The sequence below is a fragment of the Moschus berezovskii genome, chromosome 23 (assembly GCF_049115385.1).
Source record: "Moschus berezovskii isolate FMDL1 chromosome 23, NW_MosBer_1.0, whole genome shotgun sequence".
Lineage (NCBI taxonomy): Eukaryota > Metazoa > Chordata > Mammalia > Artiodactyla > Moschidae > Moschus > Moschus berezovskii.
The window spans coordinates 29,139,992-29,153,840 of NC_142482.1; the positions used below are offsets into that span (position 1 = coordinate 29,139,992).

The following is a 13,849-nucleotide window of genomic DNA, read 5'->3' on the forward strand; positions in this document are numbered from 1 at the left end:
TCTCTGCATGTTAAGATAATGACGTGAATGCGTTTGTTTCCAGAGAGCCTGCAGGAATTCCATATGTGCATTTCTGAACAAACCAGTGGTTAAGGTACTGCCAGGTGCAGAGAAAGGGACACAAGGCACAGTGAAGCTGCATTAGGGATAAGGTGAACTTCAAGAAAAAAAAAAAAGGTTAGATTTCTTACCTAAAATAGCAGATTTTTCCACTTCAAGCATATCCAGAGCCCTTGTGAAAGGTTCTGCCATTTTGGCTAGCATTTCTGGTGCATATAATGTATTGTGAGTTCTGAAAAAAATAAGAATGCTATGTGAACTTTCTTAGCCTGCTGCAGAAGGAGAGAGTGGATTTCACCTTATAATTCAAAGATATTGCATTTCCACACAGACATCTTCCTGTCAGCACTTTTCTTGGCAGAAGAATTTAAATGTTTCCCTGGAGAAGGGGTTAGACTTGAAGCTATTAAGTTTATCTGTATGGTATACAACAGCAATCAACCACAAGAACCGAATTCTGAGAGAGTTGAACAATATCTCAGTCTAAAGCTGGAAAGCAAAATTCTTTCAGATCTGAGACAGTGCCTGGGCACTCTTGTTTTCTGACTGCCAGTGACTAAGGATGAAATGTCAGAGGCACTGTGGTGCAGGAACACAGGCGGGAACAAACAGCAGGTAATAATATACCCCCATCTTTAGGATTTTTTGGTCTCTGATCCAGCAGGGTGGACCCAACAATTTTCTGACAGCTGTTTAGCTTCCTAGAGGCACATCTACAATTCCTAACGTGAGCATTTCTTCCTCACCAAAAATGACTCACCTGAATAGTTATCAGCTTTGTTAGAGTATGGGCTTGATTTGTCTTCCACAGCAATGGCACCCCTGAACACGACAGCCAGAGAGCATAGCTACCTATTTTTCTTTCAAAAGTTAATTATACAAACTTCAAATGTACAGAAAATTCTAGAATGTAAAATGGACCAGGCAGATTAAATATTTAAGATGAACACTGAGGGACTTCCCTGGTGGTCCAGTGGTTAGGAATCCGTTTTGCATTGCAGGGGACTCAGGTTCAATCCCTGGTTGGGAAACTAATCCCATATGTGATGGAGCAACTAAGCCTGAGCATAACTAGAGTCTGTGTGCCGCAATCGAGATTCTACACGCTGCGACTAGGACCCGACACAGCCAAATAGATAAATAGATAACTTTTAAAAAAGATTGACACGATTATTGTAGACCATGCTTATTTTTTGAAAACCTTCAATAATTTTTAAAAAAGCTAACCATGTGCATTCATCACTACACCCCTTTAAACTGTGTTTTTGTGACTGGCTTATTCCATTTAGCATAAAGTCAAGGTTTACCCACACTGGAGCATGTTGCAAAAACGCCCTCCTTTTTAAGGCTGAATGATATTCCGTTGTATAGATCACATTTTGCTTATCTACTGGTCCACTGATGAACACTCTGGTTGCTTCCATGTTTTATACAGTTATTGCGAGTAATGCTGCTATGAACATGGGTGCATGTCTTTCAAGACCCACTTTTAATTCTTTTGAGTATATACCTTGAGCTGGAATTGCTGCTTAATATGGTAATTCTGTTTTCAATTTTTAATCGTTTTTCTTTTTTTTGGGGGGGTGCTGCACTGCAGGATCTTAGTTCTCTGATCAGGGATTGAAACTGGCCCCCCTGCAGTGGAAGCAGACAGTCCTTATCAGCGGACCACCAGGGATTCCCACTATTTTTAATTTCTGAGGAACTGCCAAGCTGTTTTCCACAGCAGCTGTACTATCTTACATTCCTACCAACAGTGGATAAGCGTCCCAATTTCTCCACATCCTTCCTAACACTTATTTTCTGATTTTTGGATAGTTGCCATCCTAATGGGTGTGAGGTTTCTTTCTTTTAGTTTTGATTTGCATTTCCCTAATCACTAAAGATGTTCAGCATCTACATGGCCATATTGGCCATTTGCTTATCTTCTTTAGAGACATGTCTATTCAAGCCTTTTGCACATTTTGATGAGATTATCTGTTTCTATATGTCTACCCTTCTCAGTGGGCTTCTCATCTCCTGCCAAGCAGGAGATGTGGGTTAAATCTCTGTGTTGGGAAGATCCCCTGGAGGCGGAAATGGCAACCCACTCCAGTATTCTTGCCTGGAAAACCCCATGGACAGGGGAGCCTGGTGGGCTACAGTCCATGGCATCGCAAAGAGTCAGTCGGATACAACTTAGTGACTGAAGCACCATCACTATCCTTATCAGTTACACACTGTTTTGACTTCTCTAGCTCTGCAGTAAGTTTTGAAATCGAGACGTCTGAGTCTTCCGATTTGGTGCTTCTTTTTCAAAACGGCTTTGGCTGTTGGGGGCTCCTTGCAATTCCATATGAATCTGAGGATCAGCTTTCTGCGAAACAAAACACTGTTGTAAATTTGTTTGTTTGCCGCTTAGGCTGGGGGACCTTATTTCCCTGACCAGAGATCAAGCCTGTGCCCCCTGCAGTAGAGGGGATGCAGTCCTGACCACTGGACTGCCAGGGAATTCCCACTGTTGGAATTTCAATAGGGATTGCATTTAACATTCAGATTACTTTGGGTAATATTCCATCTTAATGAACTTGAGTCTTCCAATCCATGAATACAGGATGCCTTTCCCTTTAGGTCATTTTTAATTCCAGGAATGGTTTTTAGTTTTCAGAATATGTCTTTCATATCCCTTGGTTAAATTTATTCCTAGATACTTTATTCTTATGAATGCTACTACAAATGTAATTAAGTTCTTAATTTCCTTTGGGGATCATTCATTGCTGGTGTATAAAAACACATCTGATTTTCGTATGCTTATCTTGTATTCTATAACTTGGCTGAATTTATTTATTAGCAGTAGTAGTTTTTGTTTTGGTGGTTTTTTTTGGGATCTTCCATGAAATGGGAGGATCATCATTTGTGCACAGAGATAGTTTTGCTTCTTTTCCCATTTGGACACCTTTATTTCTATTTCTTATCTAATTGCTGTGTATGGGACTTCTAGTATACAACGTTAAACAACAATGGTGAAAGTGGACAACCTTCTCATGCTCCTGATGACAGAGGAAAAGCTTTATATCTTTCACCATAATGTAAGCTATGGATTTTTTGTAAAAATCATTTTCATGCTGAGAAAGTTTCCTTCTAGTCCTAGTTTGCTGTTGCAAAACAACCCTGTTGAGAGGGTGTTGGATTTATCATGAGAGGGTGTTGGATTTTGTCAAATGCCTTTTCTGTGTCAACTAAGATGATCAACTGGGTCGCCCCCTTTTTCTATTAATGTGGTATACTATGCTGATATATTTTTTTAAGTTTAACGACTTCTCACTAAGGAGGTGGCACCATGGTACTGCACTTCTAACTCTCATGCAGTGGAAGAAGGACTCAGTACATACTGCTCTGGTATCTCTGACTCCAGATATGTTCATAAGCAGGGCATCCAACAAGCCCTAGTAATATTCAGATTCCTAAAATATCGCCTTTCCTGACACACTTGCAAGTTAGAGCACCATGCTTCCACTATTAAGAAGAACTAATTATTGTTTGGCAAAGAAAAAGACAAGCAAGCGATAAAAATTTTAAGTTGTGCATGATCTGTACCTATCTGAAATATTCTTATTTTCATCAGCTAAGAATGTAGCCACCATACACACAGGTATATATTATTCAGTCACAGTAGAGGAGAAAATCTTGCTCTCTGTAACATGATGGACCTTGAGGGCATTATGTACATGAAATACATCAGACACTGAAAGACAAATACAATATGATCTTACATATGGAATCAAAAAACCCAAACTCACAGAAATAGAACCAGTTTGATGGGTGCCAGATGAAGGAGATGGGGGTGGGGAAAATGCGTGAAGTGGTCAGAGGTACAAACTTCCATTAAAAAGATAAGTATGTTCTGGAGAGGTAATATATACAACACAGTGACTATAGTTAACAATACTGAATTATGTGTTTGAAAAGCAGATCTTAAAAAAGAGATCACAGAGGAAAAAAAATGTGTAACCACGTGAGATGATGATGGTAGCTAAATCTACTGTGGTAACATTTCAAAATATATACATATATCACACAAACAAACAAAAAAGCACAATCACTAGGCTAACCAAGGCTTCCCGCATACAAAGATTTCAATAAAACATCGCAGATACATGGGAACAACGTGACAAACTTCAAGTTTATCAGAAAAGTTGTTATTCTAATAGATAGCGAGTGATAATGAACCTCTATCTTCCATCCAACCCACTAACAGCAACACTGTCCGGTGGAATAAAAGGTAAGCCGCATACGCCATTTAAAATTTTCTAGCCAGCCAAACTTGAAAAGTGAAAAGAAATAGCTTAAATTAATTATATTGTTATTTAACCTGACACATAAAAAGATCAATTTCAGTGTTAGCAGTATAAAAATTAATGAGGTATTTTAAATTCTTTTTGTACTAAATTTTTGGAATGTGGTGTGTATCTCAATTCAGACAAGCCATATTTTAAGTGCTCAGTTGCCAGCTATGTGGCTAATGGCTACCACACTAGACAGCGCAGCTCTAACACCTTTGATTATCAGTTGATAAGGAATTAAAACAGGAATTTTCTAACAAGGAGTTAATACAGAAACTGGCAGAAATGTAAATTAGTACAACTTTTGAAAACTATTTGATTCACTCTATGAAAGCTGAAAACATGCACACCTTATAAACCAGGAACTCCATTCCTATATGTAGGATTCTATTCCGACCCAACACAAAAAGACATTTGTAAGAACATTAATAGTAGCATTCTTTGTAATAAAACAAAAAAATGTTGGAAATGACCCAAAAGTCCATCAACACTAAGTGGATAAATGAGTTAGAGCATATTCACACAATGGAATACCATATCAGCCATGAAAACGAACAAGCCACAACTACATGCAATAACATGGACGCTCCCACAAACATTAATACTGAGCAAGGGAAGCCAGGACACAAAAGACTGCATGCTTCTGACTCCATTTATTAAAGCCCCCAAAACCAGATAAAGTGTTAGTCAGAAGTAACAGTGGTCACCCTTGAGGGGTAGGTAAGGACTGAAAGGCACTGGGTAAGGTTGTTTATTGATGTAGGTGCTGATTACACGGAGGTGTCCACTTTGTCAAAATCCATCTGCCTGAACTCACAACTCAATTCCTTTTCTTATGTGTATCTGTACCCTTAACATTATACTTCAAGATAAAATTTATTACAAAAATAAGGCAAACTTTTTAACAGCTCCAGCTGCACACTGCTCAAGGAATATAACTACAGTCAACATTTTTCAAAATACCTTTTGACTGACTTTGGAATTTTCCAAAAGCACTGAACTCTCTGACAACCGTCTTGTCTCCTTGCCTGACCAGGGGTGCACCCTGTTTTTCAGGTCTAGGTTCCTACCACAGGGATCCTGGCCACAGGCCTAAAAAGTCAGTGCGTCTCTTGCCGCCTGACTTCATCACTTTCTTATTTCTCTTAGCTACAAAAGATCCTTCTGGTCTTAGAAGCATACACATGGTAACAAACCTTTCCTTGACTAAATATTCTACTACCCTCTAAACTTGCAAGCCATACTTCTTTGAAATCTCTTTTCTCCTTTGGAAAACAGAACAAAATATTGTCTATTTCCACAGACATGTCCACAATGACAACTTGTTCAGGCACTCCAGCCCTCCAATTTGGTCCACATTAACTTGAAACCTTGGATTCTGTTGCCAGCAGAGCATCCCTAAGACATGAGTAATTTGGCTTGCCCAGTTGCGACTGTGGTCTTACACCACAGGGTAAGAGGCCAAAATGCAGTGGAACAGAGGTCTCACCTGAACGCAGAAACACTGTAAGATGTAAAAAAGCAATTAAATTTTGCTTTGGTCAGTAAGAATTGCTTCTCTCCAGAAGCTCTCTTGCACTGCAGACTATTCCTGGATCATCAAACATATATTGAGTAATTAGTAAGTCTAGATTTAGTGTGTCTGGGGTGAAGCCCTAATTCTACATTTTAACCAAGCTCTCAGGTGACTGCTGATGCTGCTGGTGTGAGGACTCACCTTTGAGAAATAAAAACCAAGGACCCTGCCGTGGAAGACGGTCCATGCCTTCCTTTGGCATGATTGGTCCATTTGAGAGCATAGTCACTACTAATAAATCCAGATGAGCTCATTTGAACATCTAACCCAGAAAAGCACCACCACAGAAAACAACTGCCCTGCTCCCAAAGAACAATTCCCTTAATGGCAACATTTTAGACTAAAGAAAACTTGGTAGGGAATGAAGTTTAAAGAAGTAAAAGAACTCAGGGGGTGCTCAAAATGAGAAAAGCCATTTTGAGATTAGCACCCATGGATGTGCTCACTTGGAATGCAGGACTTAGACAAGGGAGAGCCAATGTTATTTTTAAAAGGAAGAGCCCTTCTAGAAAGAACCAAGACCTAATCTCTCATTTACCACCGAATGGTCTGAAGAAATATAAACAAATTAAGCTTTGGAGATTTGTCAGGTAAAAAGTCTTAAATACAACAGAGAAAAACCCTTAGTCTGACTCACCTTATAAGGGCAAGCAAATTGTCAAGAAGTTTCAGGATCTGTTCTGTGCAGGGGTTACGGAATATTGGGTTCCCAGTGGGCGTATAAGCCACCACAAATCCCCCAGCTTTGGCCTCTTCTAGGTCAGTGGGCCAGCAAGTTCGTTTCATAACACCCAGGATGCTATAAACACAAAAGCTCATCTATAGAAAAACAGAACATGAGAAGTAAACATAAAAGGGGAAGAAGAGACCACAGTGCTGTTAGATCTTCGCAAGATTATGGTGAAAGTGATACAGAAGTTGGAGAGAAGGAAAAGATGCTCCCCACCCCCCACCATTCTTGTTTCTTTCTTTAAGGTCAGGTCCAAAAGGGACCCATTCAATGCCATCTTCAAGACCAATGGTAGGTTCCAGAAGCATCCCTTTCATGAGGAGGTCCTAGAGGCTGTGGTGACCCTCCTGCAGGATCCAATCAAAGGTAGCCTGGACATGCTTCAGACGAGACTGGCACGTTCAGGGTGGAATGGCGGCAGACTGGACATGTTTCAAAACTGTGTTTACCCCAACAACATTTCATATTGCTTTTGAGTTGGTCTTGCACCCTGCAGTTTAGGCCTTCATAGGTTTGCCTTAATCCTCACTCACAGTACTTTCTACCAACCGACGACTTGCCAGGTTAACTAATAAGACTTTCTGCCATTATGGAGCCAGGAACACTGCTCATTTGAATAGCAAAGAACTGGAAAATCTCAGGTTTGCAAGTCAGGCCACCATTTAGGACGTTATGCTGTGTTGTGTTTTTGTGCTCAGTCATGTCCAATTCTTCGCAACCCCATGGACTACAGCCCACCAGGCTTTTCTGTCCACAGAACTTTTCGGCCAAGGATACTGGAAGGGTTTCCACTTCCTTCTCCAAGGGATCTTCCCGACCCAAGGACCAAACTTGTGTCTCCTGCATTGGCAGGCAGATTCTGTACCACTGTATCACCAGGGAAGCCCAGGACTTTACATGCCAGAGAGCAAAGGCACGGAGAACCCACCCTGCTGACCAAGTTCTGACCTGCTTCCTCATTACACCTTTAGTCCTCTGAGCTACTTAGATATCCTTAAAATCAAAATAACGGCTTCATAAAAAGACCAGCACCTCTGCTGTGAGAACTAACTCAAGAATTCAAGACCAAAGAAAAGAAAGGAGACACTCAGGGAAGCAGAGGCTCCCAGATTTTTCAGTTGTATACAAAAAATCTCCACAAACCTGGGTGAATGACAATACCCTACTTTTATCCAAGGCCAACACACCTTCCCATTCCCAGGAGAAGCTTACTTACTCGTGCTCGGTTTAAGCCACAGGGATCCTCCAGGCCTGGATCACAGTTTTTCCGATCGGCACCCACATAGGCAATAAAAGCATCAACATCTGAGAGCACTCTGCAGGTTGGCAGGGGAAAGACAGGTTATACTATGATTTTAACCAAGGACAATTACTTCCTCAAGAGATAATAAGCTGTATTACTTAAACCCCAAAAGCAGTTGTTACAGTGAGGAGTCTAATCATTTTCATTGTCGGCTGTCATATGAGGATTCATTAAACTTCTCTTCGCCCTTCTAAATGTTACTGGTGACACTTTAAGAATCAAAGAGGATGCAAACTTGAAAATGCTATGTGGGCACAGAGGGGTATCCATGCTGCTCCAACTTGCATGGCCCCCACCAGCTGTTCCCACTTCTTTACATGTGCTGGGGCTGTAGCCTGACGCCACAGCAGACCTGCCTCTGTGGCTTCCTGCCCCATCCTATCCATCTTTATTAATTTCTCTTCTGTTCCTCTACCTCTGCAGAGCAAGGTGGTATTTTCAGCACTTCACTCCAAGACTGCCTTTAGACATCTTCAGGTATCACTGAGAGCAGTGAGAATAAACAAGCCACTGACAACATCGAGGCGTACTGCTGCCATGACACCTCCATATCCTTATGCCCCGACCCCAGGCATAGCTCTTGGAAGAGCTTGGGTGCTCAAATGCAGCAACGGTCAAGAGCAAAGGCTCTCCTTTACCTGTGCATGTTTTCAGCAAGCCAGATGCTGGCTACAGGTGCCATCAGCTCCTCGAGGAACGCCTTCTGACGCTCGTAATTCTTGAACTGGTTGCTGATGAGAACCAGGGCTTCCATGAGGGCACACTTCTCCATCTGCGTCAGGAGCAGCTCGCTGGAGAGGAGCTGCTTCACATGGCTGTACAGCATGTCAAAACTGGGCTGCACATCACAGACAGAAAACCCAGAAGGGGTGAAGGTCTGCTTTTCAGGGAGTGTGGGTCACTCAAGAAGGTAAAATGAGGACGAAGACACGCCCAGAATAGTCAGGACAATAAGACTGTCACTTGATAACTTTATTACAACACTCTTCTTTTGCCTGAACATGCAAGGCAATTTAGCCTTCAGTATTTGGGGAACTGTGCTTTCCTCATCTATAACTATGAAAACCATCTGTCTTTTTTTTTCCATATTAACTTTAATAGTATCTTCATGGACAAAGAAAAGGTAAGTATACCCATTTGAATGCAGAATTACAAAGAATAGCAAGGAGAGATAAGAAAGCCTTCCTCAGCGATCAATGCAAAGAAATACAGGAAAACAATAGAAAGGGAAAGACTAGAGATCTCTTCAAGAAAATTAGAGATACCAAGGGAACATTTCACGCAAAGATGGGCTCAATAAAGGAAAGAAATGGTGTGGACTTAACAGAAGCAGAAGGTATTAAGAAGAGGTGGCAAGAATGCACAGAAGAACTGTACAAAAAAGATCTTCATGACCCAGATAATCATGATGTTGTGATCACTCACCTAGAGCCAGATATTCTGGATTGCCAAGTCAAGTGGGCCTTAGGAAGTATCACTACGAACAAAGCTAGTGGAGGTGATGGAATTCCAGTTGAGCTATTTCAAATCCTAAAAGATGATGCTGTGAAAGTGCTGCACTCAATATGCCAGCAAATTTGGAAAATTCAGCAGTGGCCACAGGACTGGAAAGGCCAGTTTTCATTCCAATCCCAAAGAAAGGCAATGCCAAAGAATGCTCAAACTACCTCACAACTGCACTCATCTCACATGCTAGTAAAAAATGCTCAAAATTCTCCAAGCCAGGCTTTAGCAATACGTGAACCGTGAACTTCCACATGTTCAAGCTGGTTTTAGAAAAGGCAGAGGAACCAGAGATCAAATTGCCAACATCCGCTGGATCATGGAAAAAGCAATAGAGTTCCAGAGAAACATCTATTTCTGCTTCACTGACTATGCCAAAGCCTTTGACTGTGTGGATCACAATAAACTGTGGAAAATCCTGAAAGAGATGGGAATACCAGACCACCTGACGTGCCTCTTGAGAAACCTATATGCAGGTCAGGAAGCAACAGTCAGAACTGGACATGGAACAACAGACTGGTTCCAAATAGGAAAAGGAGTACGTCAAGGCTGTATATTGTCACCTGCTTATTCAACTTATATGCAGAGTACATCATGAGAAACTGGGCTGGAAGAAGCACAGGCTGAAATCAAGATTGCCGAGAGAAATATCAATAACCTCAGATATGCAGATGATACCACCCTTATGGCAGAAAGTGAAGAAGAACTAAAGAGCCTCTTGATGAAAGTGAAAGAGGAGAGTGAAAAAGTTGGCTTAAAGCTCAACACTCAGAAAACTAAGATCATGGCATCGGGTCCCATCACTTCATGGGAAACAGATGGGGAAACAGAGAGATTATATTTTTTTGAGCTCCAAAATCACTGCAGATGCTGATTGCAGCCATGAAATTAAAAGACGCTTACTCCTTGGAAGGAGTTATGACCAACCTAGATAGCATATTAAAAAGCAGAGACATTACTTTGCCGACAAAAGGTTTTTCCAATGGTCATGTATGGATGTGCGAGTTGGACTATAAAGAAAGCTGAGTGGCGAAGAAATCGATGCTTTTGAACTGTGGTGTTGGAGAAGACTCTTGAGAGTCCCTTGGACTGCAAGGACATCCAACCAGTACATCCTAAAAGAGATCAGTCCTGGGTGTTCATTGGAAGGACTGATGTTGAGGCTGAAACTCCAATACTCTGGCCACCTGATGCAAAGAGCTGACTCATCTGAAAAAACCCTGATGCTGGGAAAGATTGAGGGCAAGAGAAGGGGACGACAGAGGATGAGATGGTTGGATGGCATCACCGACTCAATGGACATGAGTTTGGGTAAACTCCGGGAGTTGGTGATGGACAGGAGGCCTGGCGTACTGCCGTTCATGGGGTCACAAGGAGTCGGACACAACTGAGCAACTGAACTATGGACAAAGATCAGTTTGCTTTATATGTATACTTATTTATATACTTTATAAGTACATAAAGCAAATAAAAAGGTCGGGGGAGAGGGAAAGAAAGAGACAGACAGACATAACTACCGTGTATTCAGAGAAGAAAGATTTGGTTAATTGTTATCTGAAGTAGTGATAAACTTCTTAGAGAAACCCTCCAAAAAAGGTTAGGGTTTGCACCTGGCTTGTGGTGGTTAAGAACATCACATAGTATAGTAAAGAGGTGTACAATGACAGGGACACTCCCATATGGAAGAGAACTATGCGTTTTGAGATAATATGTTTGCATATTTAACTCCACTAAGAAGGAGAGGGGGCCTCCCAGGTGATGCAGTGGTAAAGAATCTGCCTACCATGCAATAGACACAGGTTCAATCCCTGGGTCGGGAAGATGCCCCGGAGAAGGAAATGGCAACCCATTCCAGTGTTCTTGCCTGGGAAATTCCACGGACAGAGGACCCTGGCGGGCTACAGTCCATGCGGTCACAAAGCGTTGCACACAACACAGTGACTAAACATCACCACCACCACAAGCATGAGAGGCAGAAGACACCAACTCCAGAATACGTACACTAATACTTTCTCTTAGCAAAGTTAAAGTTCCTAGTTTTCCCCCATGTGAGGTATAATTAGGGGTGGATTTACAGGGAAATGTGCGCAAACTGGGCATGTCTCAGTGGCTCCTTGACCAGAGTCAGGGCTTACCAGCACAAGCTGGGGGTAGTCACGACACATCTTGATGATGGAGGAACATGCATGTCTCCTCACATTCCTCACTGCCCGGGTCCTGGGAGCCTGGGAAGAGATATTCAGTCAACTGAGAGCCACTTTAAATATAATTTACAGATGCTGCAGAGGATCATCTAAGTATCTCCTTCAGAGGCAAACACAACTTTCTTAACTACAGGAGCATAATGAAATGACATTTATACTTACCATGAATGAACCCACAGGTTTACTGCCTGCCCTAGAGTATCTCTAGTGCCCGACACCACATTATATGACTGTCTCCTGCCTTTATTAACCCTTTTTGCTTATAGAAAAAAGCTAGACTAAGTGTTGGGTATTTACATTTTTGTTCTTAAGCAGTTATAATTTATAGGTTGAATGAATGGTCTTACCTTACTTTCTTCAACAATTTCAAAAGTGACAGATGAAAACAGCTAAGGGGAAGAAAAAAGGTCATTCATCAGTTCCAAATGCATAAAATATTTTAAAATAATAGTTATAAAATTTTCAACAAAATCCCCAAAGTGCGAGTAATACGGTAGCAAAAGGGTTTTCAAGTGGCTTTACAGAGTTTGAAGTGTTCCCTTCCTCAGATAACTGGAAAAGGTTTGATAGTCATAGTTTTACCATCAAACATCTTACAAATAAAAAGTTCACAGAACCCCTGAACAATCCAGGCCATCACCCAAACACTGAGCCAGGGTAACATCGCTCTACTTTTTATTAAAAGTTGAGTGGTCTACTCTCCTGATTCCATTTCACAACTTCCCACTTAATCCAGTGTGGTGGAACTGCTGCCCTAGTCCCTGTAATAGAGTAATACACTAACAAAGGTCTGATCGAAGAACTCAATGGACATTTTCCAATTCTTAAGAAAATTTCCGTAGCAACAAATGAGTCTGTTTTGAAGTCTAAAGTTCTCCTGGACTTGGTAACACATTTTCTCTCTGGTCATCCCTTTTTTCTTCTTTGAGGGCTCCTCCCTCAATGATGCTGATCACCAGGATTCTCTGCTTAAACCCATGTCCAACTCCACATACACCTCCTTTGCTAAGGCTTCGTCTCCACTGTGGAGGAGGGCAAGGCAACCCACTCCAATATTCTTGCCTGGAGAATCCCCATGGACAGAGGAGCCTGGTGGGCTGCAATCCATGGGGTTGCAAAGAGTCAGACACAACTGAGTGACTAAGCACACACACACTGTCTATACTGTTGGCACTTCTATCATGGCTATGTCTGAGTCTAGACTTAATTTCAAACAGCCAATTCGGTGTGACACATCTCCACCTAGAAACTATGTATACTTCAAACCTAGTCCTGCAAAACAGAGCTCATCCCTTCTTTTCCTTACTCCTACCCTCCTCCTGGTCCAATATGCTCACTCAGGAGGGGCTCCAACTCTCACTAATCACCTGAACTGGACCCTGGAAACTTTGCTCTCACAAATCTCCTCCCAACCTGCCAGCACACGCTGACACCTCCTCCTTCAGGTAGTCTTCCATTCCTCAGTGTGTACGTCTACTAACCGCGATGCCACGGAGGCATCACACCTGTCTACGTGTGTTTCCGCTCCAAACACAGAGGTGCTTAGGGACAATGCTTTCCTCCTAGCATGGTTCCTACTCCACCGTTTAAGTACAGAGTAAATACTGATAATTGAATAAACAACTGTTTATTAGCTTATCTCATATTTATACAGTTACAAAAAATAATCAGCTTAGAAAGGCCAAAATTAAGTTTACAAAGGAGGGGGAGTATACCTTAGAGAAGACCTGGGGCAGGAACTCTGGTCTGTAGGTGACAAATGGAAATAGTGCTGAGACGTTAGTGAGGACACAGGACAGGATGAGGGGATCCTTGGTGTCAAAGTTCAGAACCATCTGCAATAGCTCTACTCCATCATTAACAGGAATTTCCTGTGATGCAGACATTAAAAGGAGGTTGCAAGAACTGAAACTGCTTCTGTTAAATTTCCTTCATACTCTATAATTATGGCCACCAAATATGGTTTTATATACTGCTTCTTAACCCATAAAACAATCTAAACATTATACCATGTTATTAAAAATTTTCATAAATGCCACCATTATTAGGGCTGCAGCATCACCTACTACTGGAAACTGGACAAACTCAGAATGCCATCATTTCTAACTGAAGTGATGTAAAAGCAGATGAAGTCAATGATCCTAACATCTA

General features: G+C 41.7%; 1 protein-coding gene across 2 annotated transcripts in view; it reads right to left on the reverse strand.

Moving 5' to 3' along the window:
• Nucleotides 1-13,849, reverse strand: part of XPO5 (exportin 5) — a 41,590-nt gene that overhangs the window by 8,037 nt on the left and 19,704 nt on the right. For both annotated transcript variants that reach the window (XM_088831036.1, XM_055406930.2), the window contains 7 exons: nt 13,414-13,569; nt 12,046-12,087; nt 11,630-11,719; nt 8,630-8,829; nt 7,905-8,004; nt 6,596-6,777; nt 192-292 (listed from right to left, as the gene is read on the reverse strand). In XM_088831036.1, the coding sequence (XP_088687162.1) occupies nt 192-292; nt 6,596-6,777; nt 7,905-8,004; nt 8,630-8,829; nt 11,630-11,719; nt 12,046-12,087; nt 13,414-13,569 (871 nt within the window). The remainder of the gene's footprint in view (nt 1-191; nt 293-6,595; nt 6,778-7,904; nt 8,005-8,629; nt 8,830-11,629; nt 11,720-12,045; nt 12,088-13,413; nt 13,570-13,849) is intronic.